Raw genomic sequence first — 23,883 nt, 5'->3', positions numbered from 1 at the left:
AGTAAATTCAATCTTTGTCCAAATACGCGCAGATGTCGTGGGGAATCAGAAGTCCGTGGGTCGTGCTGAGGTCGTCGAAAATCTCAATGATAACATTAATAGCAATTCGCAAGGTAACATGAGGCTTGTCCGTTATTTTTCGGGAATGAGAGCTAAGTGACACTGACAGTTGACATCGTTTTTTTTTCTATCTCGCACCATTTACGACGCGCAAAGGAATTATTGGGATCTGCCATTCCACCTCACAAACGTCATATCGATCATTTAAAAAATTATATTTAATCAATAAAATGAAATAAAAATAAAAGAGCTGCATTTCCGTGATTGCTATAATGAATACTATCGGAAAAAAATATAATTTGCCTATCTTCAAAAAACTTTACCTACCCAATTGCATAGCTCTTATACTTTAGATTTTATTCATATCTAAAAACTTCGATTTCGTCACTGACTCACTCACTTGATGATCATCAATACCGGGTACTTCCTAAAGTCCTCTAAGAAGCTGAAATTTGGTATGTAAGATAGTTTTAGTACACAAACAACAAATAAATTAAAAAAAAAATTATCCCTAAGGGGATGAAGATGGGGTTTAATTTTGTATGGGAAATCAATAATCGCTGAACCGATTTAGTTGAAATTTGGTATGTAGATAGGTATTGTTATGGGGAAGGATATAGAATAGATTTCAACCTCAAAGTTTACCCTTACGGGGTGAAGGCAGATTTCAACCCCAAAGTTTACCCTTACGGGGTGAAGGGTTTATATGGGGAATCAGTAAGAAGTACATTGTGTAACAGATGCCCCCAGATACTTATTTCAGGATTTTTAATAGTAAATCACCCCCAACCCTTTAAATTTGGATGATGGAAGATTGTCATAAATAACTTACAAAAAGAAGTGAAATCCCATCAAAAACATTTTGATGTAAAATGTTGCCCAAACGAAACCATAAGGCTCGCACTGTCAAAAAGTTATCAGATCTCTTGCCAAGCTTCTAACTCTACAAGCCCTCTAACTTTACTAGCTCTACACCAAAAGTGTGTGGCTTGGCCGTTTCGTTTCTACAAGAACTATTGTATGTAAGTATAATACAAAAATCGCCCAAATGCGAGTCGCACTCGCGTTCCAAGGGTTCTGTACATTACACAATTTTTAACAATATATTTTTTTTAGAGAAAAGTGAGTAAAATGTCTTTAAAAAACCCGTAGGGATCGGAAAACTAGGTACTTAAGTCCGACTCACGCTTGACTGCACATTTCTAATAGGTTTTCCTGTCATCTATAGGAAAAGAGCTAATATGTGTATTTTTTCATAATTTTAGACCCAGTAGTTTCGGAGATAAGGGGGTGGGGGGGGGGAAAGGTCATTTTTTGCGTATTTTCTTAAATAGCTTCTAAGCTATTTATTTTAAAATTATGAAAAAATATATCTGAGATTCTTACAATGAGCCCCTTCATTTGATATATATATATGTCGGAGCCTGACACCAGAAAGACGTATTGCAGCGTTATAGTTCTTTATTTTAGACGCCTGTATAAAATCGATTAGCAATGTTGAGCTACGTATTATTTGATTGTAACAAAATAAATAAAGTTGTGTAGAGAGTAACGCCGTCTATTGGCGAATTGTTGAAATAAAGTTGCGTAGAGTAACGCCATCTATTGGCGTATTGTTGAACTAAGATGACAGGTAGAAGGCTTTGGAACGTCGAGAGGTTTTTCTCGAGTGAGCGTAGGCACGAGTGGCATTTTTGTCGGTATGTTGGTAGACTGGTCGAGCAGGTTTGCCAACTTGACTTGAAGCGGGAGCAGGGTGGCTCCGCCGCTGGTAGTTCTTCTTGATCTGACCGCGCTAGAGATCGGACGTTATCGTTAGCCATATCTCGTGCCTAACTCGCTACGTTCCTGAAGGCTTATACCTGAAGGATTATTCTGATAGCTTATAGAATCTAGCGTTGTAGCGCCATTTAGCTAAGTGTTTTATTTCAAGTGTTATTTTGGTTTCTTATGTTTCATTAGTAGCTTACTTTTGTGAAATAAAGAAAGGATGTGTTATGTGTTGTTTTAACTTGTTTTGAAAAGATTTGTCCCTCTGAGTTCGTTGCCGGTCCCATATCTAAATCTTCTTAGGTCAGATGTCTAGGGTTGTAGCCGGCCTAGTTTGAATTGAATAAAGATTTTAACGGTTTTATGTGATCTTTTTTATTTTTTAAATTCTTTGAAGTAAAAATAGCAATTAGTTCTTTTAACATTTAGTACTGAAATATAGTAGGCACTAGTATGGTTAACGAATCCGAATGTTTAATTTCGTGCACTGGTAGCAATGGTAGGTATTGGTTTAGCTGTGAAGTAATACATCGAGATGCTACCCCACGCGCCCACCGCCTTTATGACCGTCGGTATTCGAAATATATATTTTAATTTATTGAACAATAAGCTAAATAAAGTACATTATTATTACAAGACCCATCGTGGGCAAAACCTTGAGGAGGTTTGTATGCCGATGGGGAGTTCGTGACAATATACATATCTATCTTATACTAATTAAAATTCTAACAAAATTCTCTTATATTAATTCTTATTCTAATTCTCTTATATTAATTATAACAAGATATAGTTTTTTTTTCTATTTATCATTCATCTCAAAAGTGACCCCTTTATTTGAATTTCTATTATTTACTTTACATGTATGTCCTTGGGCTATAGACTTACATGTGTATACTAAATTTCAACTTATTGGTGCAGTAGTTGCGGAGCAAATAGGCTGTGACAGACGGACAGCCAGACACACGAGTGATCCTATAAGGGTTCAGTATTTTTCCTTTTGAGGTACGGAACCCTAAAAATAATGAATTTAATAAATTTTTCACCTTATGCCCATGTGGCGGTAGCGAAACAGCCAAGCCACATATTTTGACTAAGGTGTAGAGTTAGTGAAGTTAGGGCTTGTAGAGTTTGAAGCTTGTCTCGACAAGAGAGCTGACAACTTTGTGACAGTGCGAGTCTTATGGTTTCGTCTTAGCAACAAAATTTACATGAATATGTGTTTGGTGGGATATTTTTTTACAGTATAAATATTTATTCGTAACAGTAAGTATTATCTTTTAACATAATTTTTACAGTACATCTGGTGCTACATTACGACACCGGTGCTATAATAAGCACGTTAAAACACTCCCTTTGACCGTGTTTTAAAATTCGTCACTCGTTGCAAAATATCTATTTTTCGCAATTCTATCGTAAAAGAAAAGAAAACTAACGAAGAGGTTTTACGCATACGAGGGCCACACTGAAAGTTTTGCGTAACTTTTGAATAAAACCATTTATAACCATAATAATACATTTATTGCTTCTCAAAATGTTTCCCTTTACATTCTATGCACATATTCACTCGCTCGGACCATTTTTGGAAGCATGAGGCCCAATCACTTGACTGCATGTTTTCGACGTGGTGATGAAACGTAGTAACTGCCTTATCCGGGGTCTTAAATGTCAAACCCCAAATTAAATCCTTAATTTTGGGAAATAGATAGAAGTCACAGGGTGCAATGTCTGGATTATAATCCGTATAAGTGACATTTTCCACGTTTTCGTAATTAAAAAATGTTTTTGCCTTTATTGCGGTATCGGTGGACGCATTATTATGACGCAGGAGGATGCGGCTTCTCAGTCGTCTCTCGCGGTCTTTTTCAATGACTGTGGGCACACAAATGGTAGTGTACTACTCAGTATTTAACGTTCTTTTATTATTTAAAAGTACGGTACAAAAATGTCGCGTTTAAAAAAAACAGACGATCAAAATGTTTGGCAACGCTTTTGGCTTGTTGAACTTCTATGGGCCTCCTGTCACCTTCGAAAGACCCATTGACTGGACTAATGCCTTTTTTCCGGATCGTAGCAGTAAATCCAGGTTTCATCTCCTCTAACGATGTTATATACAGCATTTGAACTTCCTTGCTTATACTTACGCAGCATTTCTCGGCACCAGTCAAAAAGTACCTGTTTTTGGACTGAAGTTAATTCGTGAGGAATCCAAAGACAACAAGGCTTCCCGACTTTTAAATATTCTTGTAAAATCTTTTGTATTTGTCTCATACCTATCCCTAATTGTCCTCAAATTTCGTCATAGGTGATTTGTGGGTTTTCTTCAATGAGTCGTCTCACAGTAGCCACGTTTCCTTGAATGATCGCCGTGGACGGTCGACCTTCACGAAAATCATTATCTAGAATAATACTGTCTCTACTAAATTCACCATACCAACGCCTCACGATGCTCAGATGTGGTGCTTCAATCCCAAAAGCATTTTGAAGGCAAGCACTACACTCTTGCGGAGTAAGCGAACTTTTAAAATCATAACAAAATCATAGCTCTAAAAATATTTTCGCGTTAAAGCCACGTTCAACGCACTGACTTACTTTGACAAGCCATTAAAAACAAAAGACGATCGATTTGTCGCCAACATTTGTCACATTCCATAATCAAAAGCCTATATTTTTTTAAATATACAATTCATAATTTAAATGTTTACTAGTGGCCAGTAGTGCAAAACATTCAGTGTGGCCTATGTAGTAGGATAGAGGAGGAGTTTGTTAAGAACTATAGACAATAGAAGAGGAAGGATGCTTGGGCACCTGATACCACACGACGAATTTATCAAAAATATCATAGAAGGGAAAGTTGAAGCAAACAGGAAGAGGGGAAGACCAAGGAGAGCGTACATGGATCAAATAAAGGAAAAGATCAACGTCGTGTCGTATCGGGCTGTCAAAGAGAAGGCGGAGGACCGCCAAACATGGAAATTGCTCCACCGACAAGAGTCATACTCTTAAATATATGATGATGATCGTAAATACCTACCTATGTATTAACAAAAAAAAGTCACTTGTAATTAGTTACTGTCTTTAAAAAGTATAAGTGCCTCAATGTTATTAGACTTTTTGATTCTTTAAAACGTCTTTAGGTCAATAAAGCAAGTGAAAAATTATTAGAGTTAGACCAAGAAAAGTCTGCAGCAATTTTGACAGCCCACGCAGTGCAAGTGTTATTTATAAGTCATAATTTCATAGAAGTTTCTTCAAATCGACCTTATTAATAAGAAATTAAAAATATTGAAAATTGTCTTAAAATATTTTAATCTAATATTTCATCTCATACGTTCAATAAGGCCCGGGACTAGACCTTTTTACCTGCACTGACAGTGGGCCTTCTTAGCAACAAGTACAAATTCAGAATAATTGGGAATAATAGGGAGCAACTGTTATTTTTGAATGCTGGGCCTTGTTACCCGCCGGGCCTCATATGCCTGCACCTCACCTACCTTATTTATTTGTTTTACAAGGGGAAAAGTTGTTGATTAACCGCTCGTGCTAATATTGATACCCAAACAAGAGAAACATTTTTTTTTATTAAATAGGAGGCAAACGAGCAGACGGATCACCTGGTGGTTAGCGATTACCGCCGCCCATGGACACCCGCAACACCAGAAGGGTTGCAAGCGCGTTGCCGACCTTTAAGATGGGGGTCTTTGAAGGTTTGAAGGTCGTATCGGACAGTTCATTCCACAGTTTGGCTGTGCGAGGCAGGAAGCACATTCACAAATTCATTCATTCTAAAATTGAACCACGAGCGTAGCGAGTGGTTCGTAAAGTTGAACCTTGAGCGTAGTGAAGGTTTCAAGGGACGAAGGTTGAATAAAATTTTCACCACATCAGCTCGTAAAGGCCCTCTTGATTGTTCGAAACGGATAAGAAAAGTGGCATTTAATTTGATGCAAATTTTGAGTTGTTACCGTAGGTAAATTGGATCAGTTGGTTGGTAATATTGACTTTAAAATGATAAATATTGAATAACGTTAGTTTGAAATTGATTTTATGATAAAGTAAATATTATCGGAGATGATCGCTCTTAAAAAATATATGTCGCTAGTCATTTATAACCTAAAAGCGCCAAATTACGCAAAATTATATTGAAATGACACCTGTGTATTGAATTTGAAGAATACTTTAACAATGGTAGTTATCTGTATGACAATGCACCTAAAATAATTTTCAAATGTATCTATTATTTCTATACTTAACACGATAACGAATTCTACGTAAACGAAACCGCGGACAATCCCTAGTACATATAGAAATAAATAAGGGAAGGTAAGTTTCCACTAGTGTACTGTGTAAAATAACTATTTACCATTGATAATAATTTTATAAACGCTTTGCGTATTTTTAAGGGCACCGCGCTAACCGCTAGTCCGCGACCGTCGATCGCTGCCTCCTGCCACGGCGCACAGCGCGGCGCGCGCAAACGCCGCGCGTTTGAAATGTAACTTAATATAAGCTCGGAATGCATACTTACGTATCAGTATTTAGTGTCGCCGTGATTTTATATTTCTAATCTTTTGTGTGAGAAGTAAGATCTTTATTATGACCGTGTAATATTAACTCTACAAACTTTAATTCAATATTGGCTATACTGCTTAACGAGAAATCAATATCTAGACAAGCACATTGTCTACATTTCTAACTTTTTACATGTATACTAAGTTGATAGATAATATCGTAATTTTGCAATATCAGCTACTCTAATTCTGTATTTACATAATAATTCCTGTTTTTACGTTCACCAGAAAGCAGCTGTTCCAGATTTCTAAAAACCGAATATTGTGGATAAATTAAAGTGTTATTGAATATGTTAAAGTTTTTTGTAACTTTAATTTTATATTTACATAGTTATTTAGCAAAAATTGAAAATTTGAATATGGCCGAACGCACCACCTGAAATTTTCTAACTTTTTACATGAATGTTATTTAACATGCTTACAATAACATATCAAAAAAGAAAAAACTTTAATGTTATCAAAACCCATTTTTGTTCCACCGCTGGTCTAAATAACCGCAATGGATAAACAGTTAAGTAATTATTTCCAACTTTTCTCACTGTGTTTGTGTGTTTTCGATTGCCGCTAGGTATAGCAATAAGGAAATGAAAGAAATCCGTGTAGTGATATTATGATCCCATCGCCCGCTGGTTTTAAGTAAGTAAGTAAGTAATCATTTATTGTCAGATTATGCAATGTCAGTATACAGATGTTACAATATTATTTGATTATCAATATTATTTTTATCAGTGCAATCAGTCAACCTCAAGCAGGGCATCTTGTGGAGAATTGTCGGGGAGTGGCAACACTGGCAACTCTACTTACCTGAGCGCTATTATCTTCGGGGGAGATCAGAGCGGCTACCGCGAAAACCGAAATTCGCAAATTGCGGGGATCTTTCTCTTTTACTCCAATGAATGCGTAATTAGAGTGACAGAGAGAAATCTCCGCAATTTGCGAATTTCGATTTTCGCGGTTATAGCACTTATAGCCCTGTCTCCGGACAAGTGAATTGTTGGTACTCAAGTTAGTACTTAGGGGCTATTCATAAATTACGTCATTTCAAATTAGGGGGGGGGGGTCTCTCTAATCAAATAATATTGTAACATCTGTATACTGACATTGCATAATCTGACAATAAATGATTACTTACTTACTTACTTACTTACTGGACATCGGATGACGGTAGCATGAAGTAGGAGGAAATGGGGTCATTTGAAGCATGATTTTTGGATGATTATAGGGGGGGGGGGGTCAAAAATCGTCAAAAATCGATGACGTAATTTATAGACAGCCCCTTAACAGAGTTTCTTTTGAAATAAAACTAGAACTGCCCTGAATCGTGAAACAGTTTTTCTTAGTTTTACTCGACTTGGCGGGGGCACTACCGTGCACCCAGATTCATCTACCTCGAGCATAGAAAATCGAAATTTTGTTTTCTGCCTCCCTATCGCTCTTGCATATTCGAGTGATAGGCGAGGTAGGTACCTAAGTAACAAAATTTCGACTTTCAATATTTGCGGACAGAAGTTGACAGAACCAACTATACTATAAATACCTAAATAATATTTTAGTTGTTAACTACAACTTTTAGTTTTACATTCCTGTTCTTCTTTATATTGTTTAATTTTTTTAAATATAAATATCAGTAAAAAAAAAACAAAAAAAGATAGGTACTATGTAAGAAGATTCCACACAGAAGATTTCAAAACCAGCTGAAACACAGTCACAGACCTAATTTAAAAGCAAAAATATCTTCATTAAACCGTCATTTCTATAATTACCGGCAAAAAAACCAACGCAAACAAATGTCCCTCTAGATGTCAACAATAAATATCTCCACAAAAAATGTCTGCGCCCTTTTGAATAACCGAAATATTTTGTCACAATTATGAGTTGGAGGCGCCTGTTTTTTTTTTAAGGTCTATCAATGACTAAGTCATTATAGACCTTATAGTGTTGGGTTAAGGTTCATCAATGGCTAGTTAACTGAACTCCGCTGCAAAAATTTTAGTTATTTTTATTAGTTAAAGGAATTTGAACGCAAACATATAAATTGCAAAAACTTCGCGCCTTTTCAAATAACCGGAATAGTTTGTTATAATTACTGCTCTATGGCACGGCGCTTATTTTTTTAGAGACCCTGATTGATGCCCATTCAGCCAGTGAAAAAAGTGCTACCAGTGTTTCTGCGTTGTTTGAAATCAGGGTGCCGTCTACCTACTCTACATCTGTCCTAAAATAAGGTACTCATTATAAAATTATGTATATTCTTCATAATGTAGTATTCAGAGAGAAACATGGGGACTACGTCAGTCTGGAGAATCGGTCGTCCCTTTTCCTCTGTAAGATAACCTACCTGTCGCAATTGCTGTCATTTAACCAAAGGTTTTTGTAATGCTACTACGGACCCCTAACAAACTCTATTTAACAGTTCCCGTACGCATTTCCGCATATTGTAATCCGTGGCATGCGACCTTTCAACTTTAGCGCTTCCAAATTGCTTCGGTATGCGCCATGGCGCTACCTTCTATAATTTATGGTTTCACCAACTTTAATATGCGGGCGGCGAAATAAGGAACTAAAACAACTTCATAGTAACTGTCACTTTTTATGTGACTACTAGCGCCACTGCTACTAGATTTGTAAAAATGTATTGTGAATGCGGTTGGTAAAATTTAAAATTCCTGGTCTTTTCATATATTTTAAGGATACAGAAACGGAAAAGTTATGTTTGTTTTTGGGAACTATTAACATGTGGGGAGGGTCGATTTCATACCCTTATTGGTTAATTAGGCTTGAGTTTTGTGTTAGTTTAAATTGTTTAAAACCGTTCCGGTATAGATAACATATGCCTAATAGTAAACAGTAGGTAAAGCAATTTTTTCGGACTACCTAATAGGTACTTGTTCTATTTGGGTCTAAAATTGGTAACGGCAGTACACCGTTCGTGCTTGGAACGAAAAACTGTTGTTAGGAGCTGTACGCACTGCACGTAGTGCACGCGTGTACAAGGCTGAAGAGAAAATACTAGTGATGTACCGACTATTGATTTGGCCGACTAGCCGACTAGCCGACTAATCGGCGCTCGAATGGCCGATTAGTCGGCCGACTAGTCGGCTAGTCGGCCAGATCATTAGTTTCGTATAAGATCAGGTGAAAAACAATAGTTTTGCTCTTTTGGTTGCGCTATTCATAAATTAGCTTGGCAAAAAGGTGTTCTCTATAGGTTCAAAAACCTATCACAAGAATCCTCGTTCAATTTCTGTCTTTCTTTTATTTTGCAATCCTGAGCACACCGTCAGTAGGTACAACTTGTAGGAGGTATTTCCAAGGCTCTATTTCTCGTACGTAGTTGCCAGTTAAGAACCTATCCCCTGTGGTCAGCGTCTTTACAAGCAACGTGCCCTGTTTATAAGTCTCTAAATTCTGCAATAACATTAATAGTTCCCCATGGCTCCACCATTAAAAAAAACAAGAACTGAATTATAATAAAATCCTTTAAGTATAGAACTTGGCCATGAAATTACACGAGAATCAGTTGAGATCGACCTGAGGAAAACACCAGCCCACTACCACACGATAACGATCAAACGGTCAATTATATGGACAAAAGTTTTCACACCCTGAATAGGTATTTTAGTAAAATAGACATAAAACATATGGTAAATATTGACTGTTGGTTTCTTTTTTTTCTGTTTTTCTTTCACTAATAAAGTGCCGACTAATCGGCCATTTTTGCCGACTAGTCGCCGACTAATCGCCGACTATAAATGTGGCCGGATAGTCGGCTTTCCCGACTAGTCGGCGACTAGTCGGTACATCTCTAGAAAATACCTATCACGCGAACGCGAAGCGAAGCGATGCGGCGGCGGCGCGGGGTGAATCAATCCTATAAGAGTGTACTACGTGGGCGATCACGTTGCTAACGCGAACGCCTTGGGCCCGCCGCGCCGCACCGCGTCGCGTTCGCGACTTGTTCGCTTACGTAAGACGCAGCGTAAGACCTATGGAAGGTAGACGTTACTTTTACACTCCATAGTAAGACCTATGAGATTTAATACTTATTATATAAAAAAAGAATCCATAGAGTAACTTGAAAACTTGACTATAAAATTTATATTGTTTGATTATGGTTTGATGAAAATTAAAAAGCATTAATGTCATAAAAATGCAGCACTGCTAAACTATCGTGCTATATGGTTGCTATTGTCAAGTTTATCTTATTTATAAATATGCGCATAACTTTATATTTTATTTATTTAAGCCTTTAATTTCTTTAACAAATGCTATAATAGCTAAATCGTCATTATATGTTAATCATAAAAATTACAACTATTTTTATCGGAAAAATAAACTATCTTATCTTTAAAATAAAACTAATACTAAATAAAATTAAAATACATCTAAGAAATTGGGCCCCTTTGGCATCGGAATGTGAATTGACTTAGTGAACTATGTGTGAGAATTAGTGGTATATTTTAGTAATTATATTCTAAATGAGACTTTGTTTAAAGAAGTTCCTCGTAGTATGTCTAGTATCCTTATTTATTGTATCGTTGGTATTATTTTATAAGAACGAGGGACCTGTAGTGAAGAAAAGAGTCAAAGTAGAGGACATAGAGAGTAGGATAAATAAATTGGAGGAAATGGTCGTGGAGCGGATTAGGAAGAAAGTAGAGGGACCCAAGCCCAAGGAGGGAGGAGTGAATTATCTGCGAGCTCCGGATGCTGGAAAGGCTGGGAAGGAAGAGGCGAACGGTAAATTAACATTTATATATTTTAAATTAATTGGGCTCTTACAGAGAGTATTTGTAGTTATTTATTGGGCGTTCTATGAGTTCTGTGAGTTCTGTCCCCAAAACTGATCTGTGTTCAGTGGCGGATTAACAGTCCACCGGACGGTATCGGCATATCAGTATTAGAACAAAATTTTGATAGTTCCAAACAACTGACAGGCCGATATCTTCCGGCGGACTGTTAATCAGTGGGCCCCTTAAGGCCCCGTAGGCCCTTGCCTAGGGCGGCAAAATATTAATGGCGGCAAATTGGACAGTAAATTCGCTGATGATAACAAGAAATAACCAAAAATGTAGTCAATATGATGGGTGCTGAGAAAGGAGCGGCTACAGGGCCTGAGACTACCGCGAAAACCGAAATTCGCAAATTGCGGGGATCTTTCTCTTTTACTCCAATGAAGGCGTAATTAGAGTGACAGAAAGATGCCCGCAATTTGCGAACTTCGATTTTCGCGGTTATAGCCCTGGGCCCCGGGGGCCTAGAGCGGCAAAGACTGTAAATCCGCCACTGCCGTGTTTGCTATCGCTCAAGCCCGCTCCACACTCGTGCGCGAATCGCGGCGCGAAGGCAGGTCTGCGAACTCGACTCTACACTCGCGTTCGCGGGTTCGCGGAGCGGGCGTTAATTTCGCGGAAGTTTTGGCATATTCCGCCCAATAAATAACTAGTGTTATTTTAAATCAGGCTGAACATTGGAAGCTGTGGAATGAACTGTAGCCTGCGGTATACCGGACTGATACGAGCATCATGAAAAGAGTATACTACCATCATCTTAAAGGCCGACAACACACACAACCCCGCTGGCATTAGGGCGTGGCCACACTGGCGATTTGCAAGCGAGTTGAAAGCGAGGCGAGCGCGCAACGTCTTCGCTCCCATTCCAGTGTGACAGAACGCAGCGAAATCGCTGCTCCCTCTCTAATCTTTCCTACATTGGTGACCCCGATGCGATGATCGAGAGGCTCCACCGTTCTAACTCCCTAACGCCATCTGTCTTCGTTCCCCAGACAACACCGGCCTGGAGAGAGTACTCTATATTGCTCCCTCTCTAATCTTTCCTACAAAATGTATGTGATTCCAGATACAATACTACCGGTGCTCGTGATAGCGTGTGACCGGGTCACCGTCAAGCGGTGTCTGGACAACCTCATCAAGTTCAGACCGAAGAATGACACGTTCCCGATTATAGTCAGTCAGGTACCATCGCCCACATTTAACTGTCCATCGGTGGACCTTATGGCTTTTGTAATAAGGTCCACCGACGGACAGTTGTGAATAAGTTCGTTACCTCAGCACTCAATCCTTTCTTTCTCATATCCTCTTTCAGGCAATCCATTCTTCGTTTTTTGGGTACACCATCCGCTTTCCGTCCATCGACATCCCTAAAGGGACCCACAGATTACCAGTTCGCCGGACGATATCAGCCTGCCAGGCCCAGTTGTTCGGAGCTGTCATATTTTGCGTTTAACTGACAGGCTGATATCGTCCGGCGAACAGATAATCAGTGAGCCCCAGAGTGGACGCTCGAGTTGAGCGTGCAACAGAGCGGGGCGTGCGGCGTGCATGTTAAACAAATGCAAACGTATAGGAGCGACCTTAGTGCACGCTGCTCAAATCACTTGTGAGCCCGACGCCACGCTGCACGCCCCGCCGAACGCTCCGCTTCGAGCATCCACTCAGGCCTTACCCTTAACATTAAGACGGCATTATTGTCAAGGCCGTATTAATCTGTAATATTTTGTATCCAGGACTGCGGCCACAACGCTACATACCAAGTGATCAAATCCTTCACCGACGCCGACCCCTCCATCACCGTAGTCCGCCAGCCTGACCAGTCTAGGATTCCTGTCATACGTAACCACATCAAGTACAGGGGCTACTATAAGATAGCGCGGCATTTTAAGTTCGCGCTGAACCATGTGTTCAAGACTTTGGGACACGAGGCTGCGATTGTCGTTGAAGGTCAATAAAGGTCATAGAGGTCACAGCTATCTATCAATTAAGGTCATACGGCAATTGTTACAAACTCCACGCTTAATACGCATAAGGTTGTCATTATTGTCAAGGTCAGCAAAGTCAAGGGTTCTAAAGGTCAAGGTCATGGATAAAATTATATGAATTCTACCCTTCTGTCACTGTTAGCGCATCAAACCGACCCGTAAATACTCCTCGAGCGTACCAATCTTATATTACCTTTAAAAGAGCAATTCTTGTTCATTTTGTATACATTCGGGGATCTCGGAAACGGCTCTAACGATTTCGATGAAATTTGCTATATGGACTTCGGGAGCAATAAATCGATCTAGCAGCTAGCTAGGTCTTATCTCTGGGAAAACGGGTATTTTTGCGTTTTCATATGTTTTCCGAGAAAAGCTTAGAGCGGCAAGATATTAGGGGCAGCAGCAAGGCTGCTATAGATGGGTGCTAAGGGGCGGCTAGTAGTTACTATAGGGCCTAGGGCGACCAACACTGCAAATCCGCCACTGTGCTTTGGCCATACATAATGCCCCGCCCCTTATGGAGTTACCTCACCCCGCGGCGACAGCGTGAAACCTGACTGAATTTCAGTTTGACAACGCAATGACAAATAAACTATCTTTTCAGATGATCTCGACATTGCGCCAGATTTCTACGAGTACTTCAAAGGCACATATCCTCTCCTACTCAAGGATTCTAGCATATGGTATATTATATGAGTCTAATACAGCAGTTATTAAACGCTAGAATACCGCCGGACGATACAGTGGTTTTAGAAATTTTTTGAAGTCGGTAGTGAAATAGCAGTCAAGAGTACAAATACGCAAGTTGTGGAAAAATATCGATAAGAACAAAGTGCCGAAAATATGTATATTAAGTGCCCGACCTAATTGAACATATATTTAGGTAGTGGGTAGTGTACATAGATACGTCTGCGAGCGATATTCCAAATTTTGTATTAAAGGAAAAAATGGTAAAATACGTGGTATAAGGCGTGTATACATAAGGGAAGGAATGGAGAGATTCGCGAGGTTCTGGTAGGCTTCCGTAAGTTCCGTAGCTCAATTGGTCAGAGCAAACGCACGGATTGCGGAGGTTGCGGATTCAAATCCTGCCGGAAGCGTAAATTTTTCCTTTTTTTCCTAATTTAATATCATTGTTCTCAGGTGCGTCTCAGCGTGGAACGACAATGGCAAGAAGGAACTGGTAGACCTATCGAGACCAGAGCTTCTCCATCGTACAGACTTCTTCCCCGGCCTCGGCTGGATGCTGCGGGCTGACTCCTGGGCCGAGCTCGAACCTAACTGGCCTAAAGCGTGAGTTACATTTAGTTGATTTAGTTATGATTTGGCGAGAAACGGCACAGGACCGGGATCAGTGGCGAGCAGTCGTGTTGGAGGCCAAGACACACCTTGGGTCGCTGCGCCAGAGGAGTAAGTAAGTAAGTTAGGGGTCATCCATTAAATACGTCACACCAATTTCTAGGTTTTTTGACCCCTCCCCCCCTCCTTGTCACACTTGGTCACTTTTGGCAAACCCCTCCCCCCCTAGTGTGACGTCACATTTTTTCTACGAAATCGCCAAATCGAATCAAGTAAGTACCTAAGTATTAGTAATATTTTATCAAAATATTTTAACGATATAAATATTAGTAATTTTATAACCCAAAACTGCTTAGGAAAGAAAATTAAACGAATAAAAACGATTATCGTGTTAAAAACTTGTTATTTAAATGTTGTAATGGAAAAATATTTAGATAACAAAATACTTCTATGAAGCCGGACGGGCGATTAAATCTGTGTCTCGAATAGTGTCGATGGACTGTCAAGTTGGCAGCGATTCCGTGTTGCCAGGGAGATAGGTCTGAATCCCTTCGAAACCAGTTCGATCGCCAACTAGTTCTTACCAAAATAATTATTATCATTCTCCATGAACGGGTAGGAATGTATAGATTGTCGAGTCTTCCTTTCCCTTTCTTAAAAATATCATACCGTGCTTGTCCAGCAGCGTTTACCACGCTCTGTTCTAATTTCCGTATTTAGAATTTCACGTCAGTTTTGTTAAATGCCTTGGGATTGTAACCCTGGCAACATCGAAGAGGAGGCACCGAGGGAGAATGATTCGGCCATTTTGGGACTTGGATTTTCTTCCCCGACCTAGCCGGGCTCGGCTTTATATTAAATAATTGGGACAACGTTCTCATCTTTGGTAAGTAATCTTACATTCGTTTGTGAAGACCGTGAAATTCGGAATCTGTTGTTGGATTATGCGATTATTGACGTGAACCGTTTATTTCAGCCTGCCCTCAGGTGTACCTTGAGGTTAACCCGTTTCCCGAAAGGGCGAACCAGGAGCGTCCTGGGCACTTCGGAGTTGATATTCGATCACTCATAAACCCCGGCAAGACGATTTTCCTCCGACAGGTAAGGCGTCGTTCATATACTTTTGTCAGAAATTGTATGGCGTGCCATGCGGCCACATAAAAGTATCCCGCGTAGCGCTGAATTCTATACTGTAATATAACCCCAAAGGGTTACGCATGGAAACCCTTGTTCCTATGTGAAACGGACTCTCACGTGGCACGGACCACAGATTCTTGGCGTGACCTGAGCCAGTGGAACTAATCCCGTACCCGGAATTTTCCAGGAGGTGTCTACTAGGGGCGCGGCCTTTGGTAGGCCAGATTCTGTGCCAGTCGACCTGTGCAGCTGGCCCCGCCAGAGTCGGAGCTATTGGAACCTCCGGCCATCTGGTCGAGAGAGAGAGCCGTCGACTGTCGCTACAGTGCAGCTAAGCCTTTCACTACTTTTTCCTAAACTGCGATTTTGGACTATTCACCTTTTAGTATTAACTATCCAATAGCGCAATCGACCAAGTATCACCAACAATAATTAAAACCCGGTTAGATAAATATAAATTTAGTTTACTATCAATAAGTCGTTAAGTAGTGTTTAAGCTCAAAAGTGTAAACTTAACCAGGCCGGCAATTAAATTGTACCTGTCCACTATCGGGTTGTTTGTTTTATCCCCTTCAGGACCCTTAGTTTAAAAAAAAGTATTACAATGTACAGCGAATAAAATAATTTAAATAAATTTTCGGTTACTGATATAGTTAAAGTAACGTCACAAAGTTTGTGTCTCCCCCCTCCCCCATGTCACAATATGTCACATTTTCTTGACCCCCTCCCTCACCCTAAACGTGTGACGTAATTAATGGATGACCCCTTATGATTTAACTATCTCAGATGATTTTTTAATGATTTTTTTTATAATATTATTGAATAAAGTGGTCATTATTTTTCATTTTGCCAGACACAACGATCCATGTTACCTAAATATCAAGGTTTAAAGTGGGGAAAGTCAACTTATTAAGAGAAAATCCGTAAATACATCGCAATTGTATGAAATTTGGATAAGGACAACCACCTTAAATAAAAGCCTTTGTTTCTTTTAAGTGGCTCCCCCCGCCAATGACCTTCGATCTGAATGCCTTAGTTTTGTAATGTTTTCTGTAGCTTATATTTACAGCAGCTGCTAAATACAGAAAAATCGTTAAATACATAGAAAACATCCATACCTCGGGAACAAATCTGTGATAAACGTCTAAACACATATGTGATCCTTCCGGCCGATTTCGACCATGGCGACCACTTCGACTCCTAGTTAGCTCGGCGCTCGTGCGCCCGAATATGGCTGACATAGCCGATCTTGGAGGTGAACCTCCGAGCACATTGAGGGCACGTGAGAACACCAGCCACATAGTGGTAGTGAATGGAAGCAGGCTGGCGCGCTTTCAGATCATCGCGTTTAGCGTCGAGGTCAACTTTACGTTGCTCCTCGAAACCGTGCACTTTGTCATGGACCAGCCTGCGCCACTCAGGACGTTGTGCTGCCAAACCTTCCCACTGCAGAGAGGGCTCGATGTTGCATCTTTTCATGTGTCGTTTCTGAACATCTTTGTATCGGAGGAGTTGTCCGCCAAGTTTCCGCTTACCTTCCTCTAGTTCAGAAAAAAAGATGCGCTTCGCCACTCTCTCCTCCGCCATACGCGATACGTGACCGCACCACCGAAGCTGCCGACGCATTAGGTAAGCCTCTATTCCACCGACCTTGGCTCGTCGCAGAACTTCGGTATTTCGCACTCGGTCAGACCATTTGATGTTCATGATCTTACGCAAGCATTTGAGGTGGAACCGGTCTAAGGTACGAATGTGACGACGGTACACGCACCACGTTTCGGAAGAGTATAAAAGGTTTGGCAGCACAATCGCCATGTACACAGAAATTTTGGTGGCCAGTTTTAGGTCATGCGAGCAGAAGACCTTGGAACACAGTTTCCCAAACGCTGCAGCTGCAGCGCCGATCCTGCTGTTGATCTCAGCGTCAAGGTCACACTTCGATGTTATAGTGCTCCCCCTAAATAAATATAAATAAATGCCCTTACCAGGCTTCGAACTCGGGACGTCATGCTTCGTAGGCAAGTTCACAACCGACTAGGAAACGTAGTTTCTCTTTGCGACTAGGCTAGAAGCCGATCATATAATGATGATTTGTTAATTTAGGTTCTTCGACGCTTGGCTCCGTGACTCTGTGAACACGCGGGGTCGCGCCTGCATCCGGCCGGAGATATCCAGGACTTACACATTTGGAAAGGTTCTTTTAACTGTTTCCTACACCTTATAAAAGACACCTTCCGCGTATGTATGTTCGCGATAAACTCAAAAACAACGGAACGGATTTTCATGCTGTTTTAACCTATGAATAAATGATTCTTGAGGAAGGCTTAGGTGTTATTATTGGGAGCCTTTAATGTCCCACTGCTGAGCAAATGCCTCCCCCCACTTTAAGGAATATTTGGTTAAGTATAAGTTAACAATGTTTGCAGTCGGGCGTCAGTAAAGGCCTGTTCTTCGACAGCTATCTGCAATACATCGTTCTCAACTCGGAGTTCGTTGAATTCACCAAAAGGGATCTCAGTTATTTAATAAAGGTAATTTTCACATTGTTCTATCCGATTTCGGATGTCGGATGATCTGTGGAAAAATAGCCGCTAGGGAGTGCCCAGGACTTAGTCATTTTATTTTATTGATAAAAACAAAGAAAGAAACAAATAAACATAATAAAACTTTTAAATAAACATACAGATAAAAAATTTGGCCTAGATCGCCGTCAACGGGCAAGGTGCCCAGAAGGCTGGCCATATTTTATTTTTGTATTGACTCTTTTATCTATTAAATGGATAAATATATCAAAAGGTACATTTTAAATTTTGCCTCTTTATGGGGCCCACAGATTACCAGTTCGCCGGACGATATCTCAGCCTGTCAGTTGTTCGGAACTGTCAAATTTTGGTTTTAACCATGAATCTAGTATTAAACTGGATTGGGCATGAGTGGTGGGGATAACAGACAGAACGGGATAGTCTTATGTATCTTTCAGTAGGAGTAGCAGCGAAAGCGCTTTTATTGTTTGTCCTTGTCAGTCTCACATTTTATTTGTTCCCCACCTTTTTTTTAGTATTGATAATGGTGGGCAACAAATGAATTCGACCAATCACAGTGTCGCATTTGCGTATGTTTTGTCCCTCACGGAGGCACGCGTATACCACTTCTATAGGATGCTACTTCTATGGTTTTAACTGACAGGCTGATATCGGCCGGCGAACTGGTAATCTGTGGGCCCCTTTATGGTCGTATCGAACATCCGATGTCGGTCCGGCAGTGTGAAAACGCTCTTAGTTGTAGTAAAATTATTGTGAAACAGTTTCCTTTTTTCGTATTTATACTATTTTATAACTTATGAAAAATCAATACTATTGGCAGTTTTGTTGCTACTTGTAGTTTTTTTAAATAATTATTTGTTTTAAGCCCCCTCCAGACTATGCGCGTGAATCGCGGGCGAAGCCGCGAATGCGAGTGTGGAGTCGATTTTCGCAGACAGCGAAATCGACTCCACACTCGCGTTCGCGGCTTCGCCCGCGATTCACGCGCATAGTCTGGAGGGGGCTTTACAATAACTATGGACCAGCGAATAATTTGGCTCTTTCATAAGAGCCCGTTAAGACAACAAATAATTTCTACTACAGTAATCTCTAATCTGCGATTTGTGGCTTTAAATCCCATTCATAACCAAAACTTTTCTTAGGAAAGCTACGACAATAACTTTACACAATACGTGCACTCCCTCCCTGAGACCACTGTGGAGGCAGTAATGAAGGGGGCGGCGCCTGCCCCCTCTGTGCGCGTAACCTACTCCAACTTCGAGAGCTTCCGCAAGGCGGCCAAGCGGCTAGGCCTCATGGATGACTTCTGGGTGAGTTGTACAGAGACAGAGAGAGGCAGAGTGTGTGAGAGAGACATCCGTGGAGGCAGTAATGGTGGGGGCGGCGCCTGCCCCCTCTGTCCGCGTAACCTACTCCAACTTGGAGACCTTCAGCAAAGCGGCCAAGCGGCTCGGCCTCATGGATGACTTCTGGGTGAGTTGTACAGAGACAGAGAGAGGCAGAGTGTGTGAGAGAGACATCCGTGGAGGCAGTAATGGTGGGGGTGGTGCCTGCCCCCTCTGTTCGCGTAACCTACTCCAACTTCGGCAACTTCGAGAGCTTCAGCAAGGCGGCCAAGCGGCTTGGCCTCATGGATGACTTCTGGGTGAGTTGTACAGAGACAGAGAGAGGCAGAGTGTGTGAGAGAGACACCCGTGGAGGCAGTAATGGTGGGGGTGGTGCCTGCCCCCTCTGTCCGCGTTACCTACTCCAACTTCGGCAACTTCGAGAGCTTCAGCAAGGCGGCCAAGCGGCTCGGCCTCATGGATGACTTCTGGGTGAGTTGTACAGAGACAGAGAGAGGCAGAGTGTGTGAGAGAGACATCCATGGAGGCAGTAATGGTGGGGGTGGTGCCTGCCCCCTCTGTCCGCGTTACCTACTCCAACTTCGGCAACTTCGAGAGCTTCAGCAAGGCGGCCAAGCGGCTCGGCCTCATGGATGACTTCTGGGTGAGTTGTACAGAGACAGAGAGAGGCAGAGTGTGTGAGAGAGAGACATCCGTGGAGGCAGTAATGGTGGGGGTGGTGCCTGCCCCCTCTGTCCGCGTTACCTACTCCAACTTCGGCAACTTCGAGAGCTTCAGCAAGACGGCCAAGCGGCTCGGCCTCATGGATGACTTCTGGGTGAGTTGTACAGAGACAGAGAGAGGCAGAGTGTGTGAGAGAGACATCCGTGGAGGCAGTAATGGTGGGGGTGGTGCCTGCCCCCTCTGTCCGCGTTACCTACTCCAACTTCGGCAACTTCGAGAGCTTCAGCAAGGCGGCCAAGCGGCTAGGCCTCATGGATGACTTCTGGGTGAGTTGTACAGAGACAGAGAGAGGCAGAGTGTGTGAGAGAGACACTACTGGAACCACCGTGGAGGCAGTAATGGCAGGCCCGGCCCCTGCCCCCTGCGTATCTTATTTTTATGTTAAATTAAAACTTAGAATTTTTCACAGCTTTTACGGACTGTAGACCTGAGTGTATGGTTTTTAATTTCAACTCTATACCTCCACACGTTCCTGAGATAGAGGGTGTTACAGACAGACAGACGGACGGACAACAAAGAATCCTATAAGGACAAGGAATCCGTTTTTTTCCTTTTGAGGTCTCCTGAAAAACCCTAAAAGATTCTATTTACAAAACTACTCCTATACAATACTGACATTATAAATTTGGGTCATTATCTATGAAAAGGGACCTTATTGTCGATGGCGCTTAAGCCGCATAGCGTCGCGCGGCATTGTATTTATATCGGAGCATCGTTAAAAATGGCGTAACCGCCATCGACAATAAGGTCCCTTTTCATAGATAACGTCACATTTTATTGCATGTCACTCCCGCTCTGTCATAAAAGTAGTAACACACTATCGCACCGCACCGCGACCTTGGTGCGTCGCACCCATAAGTGAGAGCGAGAAACATATCTCTTCCTCGCTCTACTTTAACCACACTTTAACCCACATCAACTATGTTTTCCCTTTCAGAGTGGAATACCCCGGACGGGGTACCGAGGCGTAGTTCAATGTACCGTAAAGGATCAACGCGTGTACCTCGTGCCAGACCTCTTTTATTTTTTATATCTTTTTCATAATATGTTATAATTGTAATTTAAAATTAAATAAATTAGAATAAAATTATATTATTTAATTTTAAACTGTTATGAATTGAAATATTTAAAATGCGCGCCGTTATAGATTAATGACATTGACACTGGACAATACATTGACATCGATGTTTAAAATAATGTCTGGAATAAAACAGAAATAAACGTCGGCCAATTTTTATTTGAGACTGGTAGCACTGAACCCGAACTGTCATTTTCAGTGATACCTCATAAGGAAAATACCGATGATTAAAGGATTTTCTTCACCTTTTCATATATTCGCAGTAGAAAAAAGCGGCGAATGAAAAAATAGCTAAGTCATCATAAATAAATAGTAAATCAAAATATTGACACCAATTTTTTTTATGTGACTCGGTTCGTTTTGCGCTAAAGTTGTGCGGAAGAGAAGGCTCGTAAAATGAATGGGAACTACCATAGATATAATATAGATAAAGATCGAGTCTAAGCGAGCTGTCACTGTTACCACTTTTTTCAGTGTACGATTAACAATGTAAATCCACCTGGCTGTGGCCAAAGGGATATAAAGTTATATCGATAAACTATCGATATTTCTTGCAATTATAATTTTACTTCAAAAGTTTAACGATACCTAAAATGAACAAAAACGCTTTTATTCTTTATTGTGGTTATCAGATCATGATTTTATCGTCACACCCTAGCAGGGAACGAAGGGAAAGTTCAGATTTTTAATTACAATATATAAATACCTACTTAAATATGTGTTCCGCAGCAATTGAATCATATTATAATGATGTTATGGTCGCGCTATAACAGAAACACCTTTTAAACGAAACACAACTTTATTTACAGACAATTACACGAATAGGGTCTTGTTAAGACGAGGCTGTTTGTTAGACTGCTATGGCAACGTAAAATTCCAATTGTTGTACAGTGACAAGGTTCTAAATCCAAATATAAAATTATGAATATAAAACACTGTATAAAACCTCTTTAGAAGAGCAGGATACGTCACACTCCCGAGCGGGAAGAACCGGAAGGTTAAGCTACTCTTATTAGTCCAAGATATAATCAAACAGGTGTTGTGGCAACCTTCTGGCTCGTGTTGATCGTACCTCATTGGTTACATTACGCTCATTGCTCTCATTTGTCTCAGTTTGTATTTGTTCAGTAGAGTCAGTATCAACTAGCCTAAAAAAACGAGTCAAGTCTGTCATCCGAGTTTAACTCCAGTGGAAAAATGCGTTGAACAGGTCTTACCTTTGTTCCGGCTGCAGTTCTAACACGAACCACTCTACTAACGCCATCAGCACCAGGGTAAACCTCTTCAATTATGGCCAGTGGCCATGACACACGCTTGTCTTCAGTCTCCACCAAGACGACGTCTCCAGGCTGAAGTTGTACAGGTCCATTCCGCTCACGCTTTTGTATGAGTGAACTGATGTACTCGTCCCTGAAACGTTTACGCAAATGTTCACGTAAATCTTGGCAATATTGTTGCCTGACGTTGAGAGCTACTCTGTCGACTTCATCAAAGTCGGTTGAATGATTTGACAGCAACGGCTGAATAAACATTGCCGGTGTCAACGGTTGCAGATCCTTCTGACCACCTATGTATGTGAGTGGCCTGCTGTTTATGACCGCTTCACAGTCGCAGAGTACCGTTTGCAGCTCCATAAGCGAGATAGATGCCCTTCCTAAGACTCGACGAAGGATTTGTTTTAGGAATCCTATCAATCTTTCGTAGAACCCTCCCCACCAAGGAGCAGTTGGAGGCAAAAAGTTCCATTTAATCCGCGTAATTGAGGAAAACCGCTGTATTTCGTCCCAATCTAGGGAACCAAACGCATTGTCCAGGCCGCGAAAATTTGTACCGTTGTCGCTGAATATCGTTTCTACCCGTCCTCGACGCGCTACAAATCTCCGAAGTGCCATTAAAAACTCACCAGTTGACAGCGACTCCACAACTTCTAGGTGCACAGCACGGTAAGTAGCACAGGTAAATAGAACGATCCACGCTTTAGCACCAGAGCGTAAAGTCAAAGGTCCAGCTAGATCGGCACCTGAATGTTGAAAAGCCGTGCTCGCCTCTATTCGTTCGTTCGGTAAAACACCGGTGGGCGCTTGGCATCGTTTTGCTTTAAATCGTTTGCATCTTATACAGCGATGTATAATATTACGAACTAAATTTCTGACGCCGATAATCCAAAATTTCTGACGTAGATTATTGAGTAGCGTTTGTGTTCCAGCGTGCTTAAGCTCGTCACAAATATATTCATTATGAAGATAATTTATTTATTCAATTTTACATATTATGTATGTATTCATTATTCATAAGCATTTCAATTATGTTTATTTTTAAAGAAGATATTGAAGCTTCATTTAATCGCTATTTCGTTCCACTATGTAGCGTTTATCGATATATAACATGATTAAAATCGACTTCTCACATCCCTAAAAGAGCACACATTTACGTTTTTACGCACACATACACAACTTAACTTAACACCACCCATAACGATAACACCGTCCATCTTGTCAACAGTATAGTTGTCCTTTTTTGACAAACGGCATTTTTGAAAGAGCGAGGAGAGAGAAATGATACTAGTTGCTGCGCCGTCAAA

At 41.0% G+C, this 23,883-nt stretch overlaps 1 protein-coding gene and 1 long non-coding RNA gene across 2 annotated transcripts; both read left to right on the top strand.

Annotated features, from left to right (window-relative positions):
* The first annotated feature begins 12,241 nt into the window (after nt 1-12,241).
* Nucleotides 12,242-23,517, top strand: LOC134676776 (alpha-1,3-mannosyl-glycoprotein 2-beta-N-acetylglucosaminyltransferase-like). The gene is made up of 11 exons (XM_063535159.1): nt 12,242-12,373; nt 12,925-13,138; nt 13,781-13,859; nt 14,320-14,469; nt 17,716-17,806; nt 18,039-18,143; nt 19,298-19,465; nt 19,642-19,800; nt 19,986-20,318; nt 20,374-20,490; nt 23,509-23,517. Exons 1-11 carry the CDS (start codon nt 12,242-12,244, stop codon nt 23,515-23,517), a joined length of 1,557 nt encoding a protein of 518 aa, XP_063391229.1.
* LOC134676883 (uncharacterized) lies at nt 14,897-16,161 on the top strand. Its single transcript, XR_010099961.1, has 2 exons — nt 14,897-15,576; nt 15,800-16,161. It is a non-coding gene; the product is annotated as an uncharacterized LOC134676883 (long non-coding RNA).
* Nucleotides 23,518-23,883: the final 366 nt, after the last annotated feature.

Source organism: Cydia fagiglandana, chromosome 25 (assembly GCF_963556715.1).
Source record: "Cydia fagiglandana chromosome 25, ilCydFagi1.1, whole genome shotgun sequence".
NCBI lineage: Eukaryota > Metazoa > Arthropoda > Insecta > Lepidoptera > Tortricidae > Cydia > Cydia fagiglandana.
Note: the sequence above shows the minus strand (reverse complement) of the source record. Positions and strands in the feature narration are given on the sequence as shown.